The sequence below is a fragment of the Dendrobates tinctorius genome, unplaced genomic scaffold (genome assembly GCF_039654945.1).
Source record: "Dendrobates tinctorius isolate UK_male_01 unplaced genomic scaffold, ASM3965494v1 ptg000063l, whole genome shotgun sequence".
Taxonomy (NCBI): Eukaryota; Metazoa; Chordata; class Amphibia; order Anura; family Dendrobatidae; genus Dendrobates; species Dendrobates tinctorius.
In genome coordinates, this window is record NW_027361731.1 from 11,065,760 (window position 1) to 11,080,310 (window position 14,551).

The window sequence follows — 14,551 nt, forward strand, 5'->3', positions numbered from 1 at the left end:
CCGGGCATAGTAACTTACTGTGGTTAGTTATAACAAATTATAACAATTAACCTCCATCCCATAGTCCAGTGCCCATATACCCATCATACATATCCTCTATCCCATAGTCCCGTGCGCATATACCCATCACACATATCCTCCATCCCAGTAGCGTAGCTACCAGTAATCAGGGTTACCAGTTATGGGCCCACTCAGACTTTTGCCCCTCTCCTTGAGCTGAATCCCTAGCTATGCCTCTGCTCCATCCCATAGTCGCGTGCCCATATACCCATCACACATATCCTCTATCACATAGTCCAGTGTCCACATACCATCATACATATCCTCCATCTTATAGTCCCATGCCCATATACCCATCACTCATCCTCCATCTCATAGTCCAGCGTCCATATACCATCATACAAATCCTCCATCCCATAGTCCCGTACCCATATACCCATCACACATCCTCCATCCCATAGTCCCGTGTCCATATACCCATCCTACATATCCGCCATCCCATAGTCGAGTGCCCATATACCCATCACACATCCTCCATCCCATAGTCCCGTGCCTATATACCCATCACACATATCCTCCATCCCATAGTCCAGTGTCTATATACCCATCACACATCCTTCATCCCATAATCCCCATCTGGGTGGAGCTGAGCAGGGAGTTCCTGGAGATGAGCTGTAATATAACCTGGCAGTGCTGCTCTGTGTGCAGCCGCTGATGATGCGATTTTCTACGCCGGTAACAATAGAGAGCAGCAATAATAGATGAGGGAGTGATTCATTTATATCATGTGCTCTCTGCTCCTTTCTGGGGGCAGACAATTGCTGGGAGCTTATGTTCCCGGGGATGCTAGAGTTCACTCATCCGGTCAGTGTCTGCTGAGGTGTTGTGAAGTGGGAAAACTGTTGCTCATAGCAACCAATCACAGCTCAGCTTCTTTTAAACAGCTCTGGTAAAATGAAAGATGCTTAGAGATTAGGTGGAGCTTTGTGGAGTGGGCGTGGCTGATAAACACATACATTCATTTATATACAGTGTGTGTGTATATATATATATATATATATATATATTAGCTGAAGAGCCCGGCGCTGCCCGGGCATAGTAACTAACTGTGGTTAGTTATAGCAAATTATAATTATCCTCCATCCCATAGTCCCGTGCCCATATACCCATCACACATCCTCCATCCCATAGTCCCGTGCCCATATACCCATCATACATATCCTCCATCCCATAGTCCCATAAAGGTTGGTTTTTATATTCTATATCTATACTTTTGTAAAGCTCCATGTAAATACAATTGAAGTTTTTTTTACCTTACCGGTTCATATATTTAAGCAAGCTGCATGCAGAAATAGGTGGAGCTGACTGGAGGGGGCGGGGCTTCACGAGGGAAGTCCGCAGCCCTCCGTCTGCAAATGTGAAACATGCCTAAATGAGACGAGAATTAGCGTTATGGAAGATGAGTCTATGAGAAACATATTCAGCTGCCGACTCCGAGGAAGAAACTGCTTGTTGTCTGTGGCCTATAATATAATAATAATAATCTTTAATTTTTATATAGCGCTAACATATTGCGCAGCACTTTACAGTTTGCACACATTATCATCACTGTCCCCGATGGGGCTCACAATCTAAATTCCCTATCAGTATGTCTTTGGAATATGGGAGGAAACCGGAGAACCCGGAGCAAACACGGGGAGAACATACAAACTCCTTGCAGATGTTGTCCTTGGTGGGATTAGAACCCAGGACTCCAGCGCTATATAGGTTTTATTAGTAGATGTAAAAGAAGAAAACTAAATACTGTAAAATAATAAATCTCCTCATATGTTTCCCTTATTATCTCCAGTAATTGTATTATTACACAGGATTGTTATGATGTTACATCAGCTCATCTTCTTCTCATTCAGATCTCTACAATATCGGATCCTCTCAGTGAAGATCTACTACATAAGAGAATTTTCCTGATTTACCCATCAAGGATGGATATGGACAGAGACAAGATGGCGGAGAGAATGTTACGCCTCACCCTAGAGATCCTCTTCCGGCTTACTGGAGAGGTGAGAGATTCTGATGACGTCACATTACATCATTCTTATCTATGGGAATAACAGATGGACAGAACTGGAGAGGTGAGGACTCTGGAGATGTCTGTAGTGAGATTTATTAATGTGTCTCTCCATATCCAGGATTACACAGTAGTGAAGAAGACCTCTAGTGAGCGCTGCCAGGACCTTGTGTCTGAGGGATGGGGAAGACCCCTGAGCCCAATCACGGGGCCTCCACCTTATACCCTGATACATGAGGACATCAATGACCAGAAGATCCTAGAACTCACCTACAAGATGATTGAGCTGCTGACTGGAGAGGTGACACTGCTGGGAATGCTGGGACATTATACAGTAACACTATGAAGGGATCGGGGGATGACGGTATCATTGTATGTGTCAGGTTCCTATAAGGTGTCAGGATGTCGCTGTCTATTTCTCCATGGAGGAGTGGGAATATTTAGAAGGACACAAAGATCTGTTCAAAGACGTCATGATGGAGGTTCCCCAGCCCCTCACATCACCAGGTAATAGACAGGACTAAATACACACGGCCTATAATTATCTGTGTGTAAAGAATGAATTCAGTCCCTGTATGTGTTTCCTCCAGATCTATTCAGTAAGAGGACAACACCAGAGAGATGTCCCCGTCCTCTTCTTCCACAGGACTGTAAACAAGAAGATCCCAATGCTCCTCAGGATCATCAGGTAGATGGAGAGAAGGTGTCATGAGATCTCCCCTATGATGTGTAGACGGCTGTGAAGGTCTTGTGCTCAGTCTTCTTTTATCCACCAGTATTATATGGTTTATACTTGTGTAATGAGAGCGGTGGAGATGGCAGGATTAGAGCTGATCATAGATGCGACTTCTCCATCTGTCTGTGACTTTTACAATAATAAATGTGCCCGGGCCCGCACGTCAATAGTTAACAGTTGTCAGCCAATCAGAGGCTGGCAGCTGACATCAGCCGCAGCGTACATGTCGCCACCGTCTGACGTCACTGTCATTCGCCGCAGAGTGCGCGCTTCAGCTGCATGGAGGGAGATTCACTGCTGGAGTGTGGCCAGTTAAGGAGAACATGTTTTTTTGTTTTTGCTTTTCATTTTTATTGAAAGCGGAGCCGGCAACCCGGGGCAGAATGGACATGGGGGGCTGGGGTAGAATGTGAGACACGGGAGCAGAATGGATATGGGGGCTGGGGCACAATGTGAGACACGGGGGCACAATGGACATGGAGGCTGGGGCAGAATGTGTGAGACGCGGGGGCAGAATGTGAGACGCGTGGGCAGAATGTGAGACGCGAGGGCAGAATGGACATGGGGGCTGATGCACAGTGTGAGACACTGGGACACAATGGACATGGAGGCTGGGGCAGAATGTGAGACACAGAGGCAGAATGTGTGAGAAGCGGGGGCAGAATGTGAGACGCGGGGGCAGAATGTGACAGTGAAATGCAGGAGGGGGCAGAATGTGAGACACAGGAGGGGGCAGGATGGGAGAAACATGGTGCAGGATCATGGGGCAGGATGGATACAATATAGATAGATGAGGCAGGATCGGGAGATCATATGGGGCAGAATAGATACTCATGAGGGCAGGATGAGAGAACATATGGCTGGAGCCAGGAATGAGAAAAGGATGTTGCAGTAGTCGAGGCGGGAGATGATGAGGGCATGCACAAGCATTTTAGTAGGTTGAGGAAAGGACGGATTCTGGAAATATTTTTGAGCTGGAGGTGACAAGAGGTTGAAAGAGCTTGGATGTGCGGTTTGAAGGACAGGGCAGAGTCAAAGGTTACTCCGAGGCAGCGGACTTCTGGTACTGGGGAAAGTGTGATGTCATTAATTGTTATAGCTAGGTCGGGTAAAGAAGATCTGTGAGATGGAGGAAAGATGACGAGTTCAGATTTGTCTACATTGAGTTTGAGGAAGTGAGAAGAGAAGAATGAGGATATGGCTCATAGACACTATTTTGGACAGCAGAGAGGTGACGTCTGGGCCAGAGAGGTAGATCTGAGTGTCATCAGCATAAAGGTGGTAGTGGAATCCGTGGGACTTTGAGTTGCCCCAGACCAAGTGTATAGATTGAGAAGAATAGGGGTCCTAAAACAGAGCCTTGGGGGACTCCAACAGAGAGAGGGTGGGATGAGGAGGTGTTGTGGGAGACGCTGAATGTGCGGTTGGAAAGGAGATCCAGGATAGGGCAAGGCCTTTGATGCTGAAGAGGAGAGGATCTGTAGTAGGAGGCAGTGGTCAACTGTGTCGAATGCAGAGGACAGGTCTAGAAGCAGGAGTACAGAGTATTGTCCATTTGATTTGGCTGTAAGTAGGTCATTAGTAATTTTGGTCAGGGCTGTCTCAGTGGAGTGATGGGGGCAGAAACCAGATTGTAGATTGTCAAAGAGCAAGTTAGATGATAGGTGGGAGGAAAGTTCAGCGTGGACGTGCTGTTCCAGGAGTTTGGAAGCGAATGGAAGCAATGATATTGGGCGCTAGCCGGACATAGCGGTTGGGTCGAGGGTTGGCTTTTTAAGGATAGGCGTGATTGTGGCATGCTTGAAAGCAGAAGGGAAGGTACCGGACGTTAGTGATAGGTTGAAGAGGTGGGTTAGGGATGGGATAAGTGTGGTGGTGAGGTTGGGGAGCAGGTGGGATGGGATGGGGTCAAGTGCACAGGTTGTGAGGTGCGATTTGGAGAATAGGCGATTAAGCTCCCCTTCAGTGATGTTGGAGAGTGAGGTTATGGGGTTTGGGCATTGGTCTGGTATACAAAGGGGTTGTGGTGGTTGAGTGATGAAGACTTGCCTTGTTTGGTCAATCTTGTTTTTGAAGTGAGTGGCAAAGTCCTCGGCAGAGATGAGGGAGGTTGGAGGAGGCAGTGGTGGGAATAACTGTTTTGGGTTGTAAGACAGGGAAGATACGAGGGTTGTGAAGTAGGCCTGTTTAGCAGAGGTGAGGGCAGATTTGAAATCGAGTGTTGCCTGTTTGAATGTGGTGAATTCATCTTGCGAATTTGTTTTCTTCCAGCGCCGCTCTGCAATCCTGGACACTTGCCGGAGCTTTTTATTGGTGTTATTGTGCCAGGGTTGTCTGTTGATACGTCGCATTCTGCCATGAACGAGAGGGGCAACCGTGTCAATAGCTGATGCGAGAGTGGCATTGTAGAAAGCAGTGGCACCGTCTGTGTCATGGAGTGAGGATATGGATGCCAGTGGTAGAATAGAGACAGAGAGCACGTGGGTGTCTAGGTGTGCAAGATTTCTGCGGGGTGTACGTGTTGCTGGACATGGGTGCCAGGTGAGGAGGACAGGGATGAGAAAGTGAGTAGATGATGATCAGATAGAGGGAGAGGGGAGTTGGTGAAGTTAGAGAGCAGAGACGGGTGAAGACAAAGGTCTAATGTGTGTCCATCTATGTGGGTGGCTGAGGAGGACCACTGAGTAAGTCCAAAGGATGAAGTAAGGGACAGGAGTTTGGAGGCTGCTGACTGAAGGGTACCAGTGGAGATGTTGAAGTCACTCATGATGATAGTGGGGGTGTCAGTTGAAAGAAAATGAAGAAGCCAGGTAGAGAATTGGTCAGTGAAGGCAGTGGTCGGGCCTGGAGGTCGGTATATGACGGCCACTTGGAGGTTGGAGGGAGAGTAGATGCGGACAGAGTGGACTTCAAAAGAGGGGAGGATTAGGGAGGGAAGAGGTGGGATTAGGTTGAAGGTGCAGTTGGAAGAAATGAGAAGACCCACTCCTCCACCATGTCTGTTGCCAGGGCGAGGAGTGTGGGTAAAATGGAGGCCGCCGTAACACAGTGCAGCAGGGGAGGCGGTGTCAGAGGGTGTCAGCCATGTTTCTATGACGCCGAGGAAGGCAAGATTGTGAGAGAGAAAGAGGTCATGAATCACATGGAGCTTATTGCATATGGAGCGGGCATTCCAAAGTGCTCCCGAGAGAGGGAGCAGGGGGTTGGGTGTCAATGGCACAAGTTTTAAGTTGGAAAGATTGTGGTAGTTCTTATTAGATAGGGAGCGGTAGGAAGGAGAAGTAGTGGGGGGTGAGAGCTGTGGGGGTCCAGGATTGGGAGATATGTCGCCAGCAGTGAGGAGAAGCAGAGAAAGGGAGAGCAGATGGGAGGAGAGTGGACAGCTTGTTTTATGTTTCATTCGGACAGATTTGAGGTTGAGGAGCAGTTCAGCAGAGGAGGTCAGGTGGGGAGGAAAGAGGGAAGGGGAGATGATTATTTGGTTAGAGGCTGCTGGGGTTTGGGGATAGCGAAGGAGAGTGAGGACTAAAGGAGCAAACACTGTGAGCGCATATGTAAACATGGTGAAGAAATAAGATAGGTTAAGAAAAGCTAGGTCCAAGTAATAAGAATGGCTTAGTCAGCAGACATACCCAAAAGAGACAGGTAGATAGTCATTAATAAATATGTTAAAAAGAAGCAGCCCAATACTGATCCCTGTGGTACACCACTGCGAACCGCGACCCAGTCCTAGTGTGCTCCATTAAAAACCACCCTTTGTTTCCTATCCCTGAGCCACTTACACATATTTTCCCCTATCCCCATTGTTCTCATTTTAAGTATTAACCTTTTGTGTGGCACCGTATCAAAAGCTTTTGAAAAGTCCATGTACACCACGTCCACTGCATTTCCTTGGTCCAGTCCAGAACTTACCTCTTCATAAAAGCTTATCAGATTAGTCTGACAGGAACGGTCCCTCGTAAACCCATGTTGAATTTGGGTCATGAGGTTATTCTTCTTCAGATACTTCAGTATTGCATCTCTTAGAAAACCCTCCAGGATTTTACCCACAGTTGAGGTTTGGGGGGTTAAACTGCCAGGATTTTTATTGCAGCCGCACCTGTGCCGTCCGTGTGGTGTACATCTATGTTCTTGGGTCCAAAAGGGTTTTTGTTTTTTTTTTTAAACATTTGTTTTTGTGTGAAAAAATAAAATGTGTCTTCTGCTTTTTCCATGTTATTTTTCTTTTTACAAGAATTGTTGCAGCCAATTTTCTTTAGAAACATTTTTATATCTGCTTTATTTCTGGTGTTTTTCTTGTAATATAGGAAAGTCTAAGGCCAGAAATAAGCCCCATAAATCACTGTACATGGAGACTTTGAGATCAGATAATTTCTGTTCTTGGTGTTTGTGGGAACAAAAAATCTTTTCTAAAAGCCTCAAACTTCTGTGTGTGAATCAGACCTGAGATCTAACGTGATAGACGATTACAGTGCGGGGAAGACGGGAAACCTTCATATAGACGGCCGGTGGGGATGGAGTCAGTGACGGACTCTGGACAAATATGTTTCTAGAGCCGTAGTAGAAGATGAAGATGTCGTCCTCATCATGAAGTAGTTATTTCTCATGTCATGTGTATTGTTGAGCATTCCGATACCGCAAGTATCGGGTATCGGCCGATATTAGCTGTATCGGAATTCCGATACTTAGTTCCGATACTTTTTTCATATCGAATACCTGAATCGGAAGTTCCCATAATGCTAGGAGCCCGCTCGATTTGATTCAGCCAATGGGGATCCTCAGAAGTGTGGGCACATCCTGTTAGGCATGTAGGCATGTTAACTACTGGCATGGTTGTGATTGGCTGCTGAAATGATGTCATGATGCACTATAAAAAGCGCTGCAGCCGCCATTTCTGGTCACTCTGCTGTGAATTCAGTTAGGGACAGGCTGCTGTTGAAGACTGTGAGGGACAGATAGAAATAGCGATTCCACAAAACATATAGTGCTTAACCCAGGCTACATAAACCACCACTGTAGCTTTCTTTTGCCTAGCAGCAGTGTTCACAGCTGTCTGCAAGGGCTGTGTGAGTGCAGACCCACGCTGGGTAGTGTGTCCTGCAGGCACGTCTGCTTGTAGGTCGCCCAGCGTGTCTCTGCCTCATACACATTTTTCTTTTATTGCTGCTTTTTTTTTCTCCTGTATAATGTGCTTCCATACGTATCCATATACGTTGGTTGCAAACACTAAAGGAGTGGACATCGGAGCTTTTCAGCAGCCTTTCAATGCTATAGCCCATTTCTCTGCACTGTTTTTGGCTGTCTGATAGGTCTCTCTGTGTGTGAGTGCAGCTCACGTTGCAGTGTGTTCTACAGCCACCGCTAGCTGTAGTCCGCTCAGCGTGCGTCACTGCCTCATACATAGTCCTTTTTTTGCAGCTAATTTAGCCAGATTTTTGCTCCTATATTAGTGTGCTTCCAACCGCATCCATTGTCATTGGTTGGTTGCAAACACTATATAGGATTAGATAGAGGAGCCTTTTTGCTGGCTTGTGCCCTTCAGGGCCAGCCAGGCTAGTATCACCCTATTTTTTGGAGCCTCATCAATTGCATTGTAGGTTAGCTTCCTGCATTGTAATCGCTCCAAAAAGTTTGTGATACTATAGCTTTCAAACTTTGGTCACATCCTTTCCTTTCCCCCCCCCCCAAAAAAAGGAAATAAAGTTCACCAAACACTCCACTTTACAGTTGTCTAGGCCACATTAGATCATATTAAAGTGTAGTACACACACTCTTAGCCAAATTAGTTTTTCTTATACTGGTTAGCAGGTGTTCAGGAATAAGAACACTAAGCCACCCCTTTTTTACTTTTCTGCCTATCTTTATCAGTCTACCAAGATGAAGAAGGCAGGGAGTAAGGCACGTGGTCGTGGCCGTGGAGTTTCAGCAGGGAGAGGACGGGGGGGATTCAGCAGGGAGAGGACGTGGGGATTCGGTGTCTGCTGCGGCCACCAGTGACCCGGCATCCCCCACTTTTACCAGGCAACAGTCCTTCATGCGCAGCTTTGTAGGACCTCGCCATACCCCACTGCTGCGTGACGAACAAATTGAAGCCGTTGTCGGATGGATGGCAGCTAACGCATCCACTTCAATGACTTCCGCATCCTCCCAAGGCCAGAGCACTGAAGAGCAACCATCTGTCTCTTCACCACCTGCCAAATTGCCCAGGCAGTCTGAGAGCCCTGGACAGGAGCCATCTCAATCTTTACTTCTGTTCTCAGAATCTGTTGGCTTGGAAAGAGGTGGCCAGCCAAGCAGCATTCTAGAGCGTGAAGAAGAGGGAGTATGCAGTGATGCGCAACTGCTTTGTCCCTCTGAATCTGAAGAGGCGGGTGGGCCAGTACCTATTGTCAGCACACCTCAGTGCTCATCTGATGATGATGAGACTCAGTTGCCAATTTCTGGTGCGTACGGTGCTGGCGAGACAACCCAGGACCAGCCGGTGCTTGAAGAGGGGAGTGGAGATGATGAGGTCCTCGACCCATCATGGCGTCAGCCACAGGAAGGTGGTTGGAGCAACTCTGAGGAAGAGATTCCCCGAACGGCCAAAAGAGGAGGGAGAGGGCGGGGGCAGACTTGGTTGCCTGTAGCCTCCACTTTGGCACCTGTGAGGAGCAATCCTCTTCCAAAACACAAAACGGGCGCTCCCAGGACTTGCAGTGCGTGGTCTTTTTTTAACACAGTTGCAGATGACATTTGCTTTGTCAAATTCAAGCTGTGTCATCAGAAAGTGAAACGAGGGAAAAATGTGACCAACCTCAATACCACAAATATGTGGAAACATGTGCGTACCAAGCACGAGGTGGAGTTACACAGACACACTGAAGATGTAGGCCAACCTTCAGCAGCACCTACCACCTCTTCAGCTCGTGTTGGGGCCTCTTCCTCCAGCGCACACACAGCTGGTTCGGCTTCCTCACTGGAACGTCATGGAAGAACCACTGCCACTGTTGTCCAGAGACCCAGTGAAATTCCACCCACTGAACCACGTTCGCAGTCATCAGCACACTCCCAGGCCACTCACCAGCAATCGGTAGCACAGGCATGGGAGAAAAAGCGGCCATACTCGGCAAACCATCCCCGAGCACTGGCTCTGAATGCCGGCATTGCCAAACTACTGGCCCTTGAGATGCTGTCATTCAGGCTGGTGGAGACTGACACCTTCCGGAACTTTATGTCATTGGCAGTTCCACAATACAATGTGCCCAGCCGCTTTTATTTCAGCAGGCAAGCTGTCCCTGCCCTGCAAAAGCATGTGGAGGGAAAAATTAAAAATGTGCTACTAAATGCCATCAGTAGCAAGGTCCACCTGACCACCGATGCGTGGACCAGTAGCCATGGACAGGGACGATACCTTTCCCTCACTGCCGATTGGGTCAATGTTGTGGAGCCGGGTACAGATCTGGAGAGTGGCTCTGTACGAATTCTGCCAACTCCAAGGATTGCAGGAATGCAGTCTGTACATATTGAGTCCTCCTCCTACTCTAGTTCCTCGGAATCAGCACTGCGTGAGCCTGTTAGGCCAGATATGAGCACAGGTGTGGCCAAACGTCAACAGGCCGTCCTTAAATTAATTTCTTTGGGGAATCGGAGCCACACAGCACAGGAGCTCTGGAATGCCATCAAGCAGGAGAGCGATGTGTGGTTTGTGCCAGCGAATCTCCAGCCAGGTTTGGTAGTGAGTGACAATGGCCGAAATCTAGTGGCAGCTCTGGGCCTAGGCAACCTCACTCGCATACCATGTCTGGCACACGTGCTCAATTTGGTCGTGCAGAGCTTTCTGAGGGACTATCCGGATCTTGATGCACTGCTGCACAAGGTTCGCCTAGAGTGTGCTCACTTGCGGCGTTCCAGCATGGCAAGATCGCGCATTGCATCTCTGCAACGCCGATTCCACCTGCCAGAACATCGCATCATATGTGACCTCCCCACCAGGTGGAATTCAACATTACATATGTTGGAGCGGTTGTGTGAGCAGCAGGCAGCAGTAATGGAGTACCAGCTGCATCAGGCGCAAACAAGTCGCACTGTGCGCCGGACACACTTCACCACCACTGAGTGGGCCACTATGAGGGACATCTGCCAAGTTTTGCGTGCCTTCGATGACTCCACGCGGATGGCCAGTGCAGATGATGCACTAATCAGCATGACTGTCCCCCTCATCTGTCTGCTTCAAAAACCTTACAAGCACTAAGTGAGGAGGTTTTTGAAGAGGTCGAGGATGAGCAGTCAGAAATGCCATCTGCTTCTGGCAAGTCTGCGCAACGTGCTTCCACACAAAGGCCCAGGCAGGGGACACTTAGTGAGGAGGATGACGAGGAGTCAATGGAGGAGGAGGAACACATCTCTCCAGAGGAGGGAGGTACACAAGGCTCTAGTAGTCAGTGTGTACAGCGAGGGTGGGGTGATGCTGAGCAGGCAGAGATGCTGCCTCAAGCTGGGGACAGCGTTTCCGGTCCAGTTGGCAGTCTGCAGCACATGGTTGATTTCATGCTGCAGTGCTTGTTAAATGACCGCCGCATCGCCAACATTCTCCACACGGCTGATTATTGGGTGTACACCATCCTAGATCCTCGCTACCGGGACAACTTATAAAGCCTCATACCACAGTTGAACCGGGAGCGAAAAATGCGGGAGTACCAAGAAACACTTGTGCAGGCCATCATGTTCTCCATTCCCCCCACAAGTGTTGCTGGTAGTGCTTTTCAAAGCAGCCATGAGGGTAGAGGCAGTGGAGGAAGCTCTGCACAAAGAGGTAGCAGAGGCAGTGCCGCAGGACAAGGCTAGGCCAGTATGGCCCAAATGTGGAAAAGTTTTGTGGGACCGCCACAAACGGCTACACCATCACAGACGGCTCCAGTCAGCAGGAGGCAACGTTTCCGTCAGATGGTGACAGACTACTTGTCGTGCCCTGTTAGTGTTCTCCCAGACGGCTCTTCCCTGTTCAAGTATTGGGTCTCTAAGCTGGATACATGGCCAGAGCTTAGCCAGTATGCATTGGAGGTGCTGGCTTGCCCTGCTGCCAGTGTATTATCGTAACGTGTCTTTAGTGCTGCAGGTGGTGTGGTAACAGACCGTCGCACGCGACTATCCGCCGATAATGTTGACCGGCTTACTTTTGTGAAAATGAACAAGGCCTGGATCTCACCTGAATTTGCCAGTCCTCTTCCAGAATAAATAATTGGCTGGCAACAGGATCCAGGTCTCCTGTTGTGTTCATGTTTCTATGACCTGAACTTTATTTCCTGGGCTACAGCAACGCCCGTTGTTGCTCAGAAGTGCTGTCCGCACAGACAAAACACTCGCTCATGTGTAATTGGGGTTCGGTAACGTCAGCTGATCCCCTGCTGTGTGTATGGCAAAGTGTCCTGCTCCCTCCACAGTCAAACAACCTCAGATTTACACCTGGCTCCAAGTAGGCCTCGGCCTACTACCTGATTTTCCCTGGGCTCCGACACCGCCAGTTGGTGCTCAGAAGTGCTGTCCGCACAGACAAAACACTCGCTCATGTGTAAGTGGGGTTCGGTAACGTCAGCTGATCCCCTGCTGTGTGTATGGCAAAGTGTCCTGCTCCCTCCACAGTCGAACAACCTCAGATTTACACCTGGCTCCAAGTAGGCCTCGGCCTACTACCTGATTTTCCCTGGGCTCCGACACCACCAGTTGGTGCTCAGAAGTGCTGTCCGCACAGACAAAACACTCGCTCATGTGTAAGTGGGGTTCAGTAACGTCAGCTGATCCCCTGCTGTGTGTACGGCAAACTCTCCTGCTGCCTACAACTTCTGACTACCTCTGATTTAATATGTTCTCTGATTTGCCCTCTGTCTCCACTCTGTTTTGAGTATTTCCTCCGGCCTACAACACCGCCTGTTTCTGCTCTCAAGTGCCGTCTGCACAATCCACACTTGTTCCTGTGGTACCTGGGTCCTGTAACATCTGCTCATCTCCAGAGTTGAGCACGGCAATGTCTCCTGCTTTGTCTACATTCCCACTACTTGTAGTGGAAATGTGGACAGAGCAGGAGACATTGCCTGACTCACCTCTAGGGAGAAGCTGCTGTCACAGAACCCCAGTAACACAGGAACAAGTGTGGGTTGTGCAGACGGCATTTCAGAGCAGCAACTGGCGTGGTTGGAAGCCAGAGGAAATACTCGAAACAGAGTGAAGGCAGAGGCCTAATTGGAGTACGTTGACAGTTAGTAGTAGTCTAGAAACAATCGCAAACTGCCACCAAGTAGGCCTCGGCCTACTACCTGATTTTCCCTGGGCTCCGACACCGCCAGTTGGTGCTCAGAAGTGCTGTCCGCACAGACAAAACACTCGCTCATGTGTAAGTGGGGTTCGGTAACGTCAGCTGATCCCCTGCTGTGTGTATGGCAAAGTGTCCTGCTCCCTCCACAGTCAAACAACCTCAGATTTACACCTGGCTCCAAGTAGGCCTCGGCCTACTACCTGATTTTCCCTGGGCTCCGACACCGCTAGTTGGTGCTCAGAAGTGCTGTCCGCACAGACAAAACACTCGCTCATGTGTAAGTGGGGTTCGGTAACGTCAGCTGATCCCCTGCTGTGTGGAGGGCAAAGTGTCCTGCTCCCTCCAAAGTCAAAATACCTCAGCTTTACACCTGGCTCCTAGTAGGCCTCGGCCTGCACCATGATTGTCCCTGGGCTCCAACACCGCCAGTTGGTGCTCGGAAGTGCTGTCCACACAGAAAAACACACTCGTTCATGTGAAAGTGGGGTTCGGTAACGTCATCTGATCCCCTGCTGTGTGGAGGGCAAACTGCTGCTGCCTCCAAATTGTAACTACTTCAGATTTAAACATTCTCTGATTTGGCCTCTGTCTCCACTCTGTCTCTAGTATTTCCCCTGACCTCCAACACCGCCAGTTCCTGCTCACAGTTGCCGTCCACGCATTCCACACGTGTTCCTGTGCTACTGGGGTTCTGTAACGTCAGCAGATCCCCCAATGTGTGTCCGCCACTGTCTCCTGCGCTGTCCACCTTCCCACTGCAAGCGGTGGGAATGTGGACAGAGCAGGAGACAGTGGCAGACACACATCAGGGGATCTGCTGACATTACAGAATCCCAGTAACACAGGAACACGTGTGGATTGGGCAGACGGCTACTGTACGCATAAACTGGCGGTGTTGGTGGTCACGTGAAATCCTGGAAACAGAGTGGAGATAGATGCCTAATTGAAGCACGTTGACAGTCTGTTGTAGCCTACAAACAATCTAAAACTGCCACCAAGTAGGCCTCGGCCTGCACCCTGGTTCTCCCTGGGCTCCAACAACGCTAGTTGGTGCTCGGAAGTGCTGTCCACACAGAAAAACACACTCGTTCATGTGAAAGTGGGGGTCAGTAATGTCAGCTGATCCCCTGCTGTGTGGAGGGCAAACTGCTGCTGCCTCCAAATTCAAACGTCTTATCTTAAACTGCCTCCAAGTAGGCCTCAGCCTACAAAATGACTATCCCTGGGCTCCAACATCGTCAGTTGTTGCTCGCAAGTGCTGTCCACACAGAAAAACACACTCGTTCATGTGAAAGTGGAGTTCGGTAACGTCGGCTGATCCCCTGCTGTGTGGAGGGCAAAGTGTCCTGCTCCCTCCAAAGTCAAAATACCTCAGCTTTACACCTGGCTCCTAGTAGGCCTCGGCCTACACCATCATAGAATCGTAGAGTTGGAAGGGACCTCCTGGGCCATCTGG

General features: G+C 49.1%; 1 protein-coding gene across 2 annotated transcripts in view; it reads left to right on the forward strand.

The window, feature by feature from the left end:
* LOC141094191 (uncharacterized) overlaps nucleotides 1-14,551 on the forward strand; it is a 77,845-nt gene that overhangs the window by 26,438 nt on the left and 36,856 nt on the right. The window contains exons 2-5 of one of the 2 annotated variants that reach the window (XM_073579952.1): nucleotides 1,911-2,060; nucleotides 2,190-2,369; nucleotides 2,452-2,575; nucleotides 2,659-2,756. In XM_073579952.1, coding sequence (XP_073436053.1) covers nucleotides 1,983-2,060; nucleotides 2,190-2,369; nucleotides 2,452-2,575; nucleotides 2,659-2,756 — 480 coding nt within the window. In that variant the 5' untranslated portion in view covers nucleotides 1,911-1,982. Of the gene's footprint in view, nucleotides 1-1,910; nucleotides 2,061-2,189; nucleotides 2,370-2,442; nucleotides 2,576-2,658; nucleotides 2,757-14,551 lie in introns of those variants that run through there. The other variant, XM_073579953.1, reaches the window with a different exon arrangement.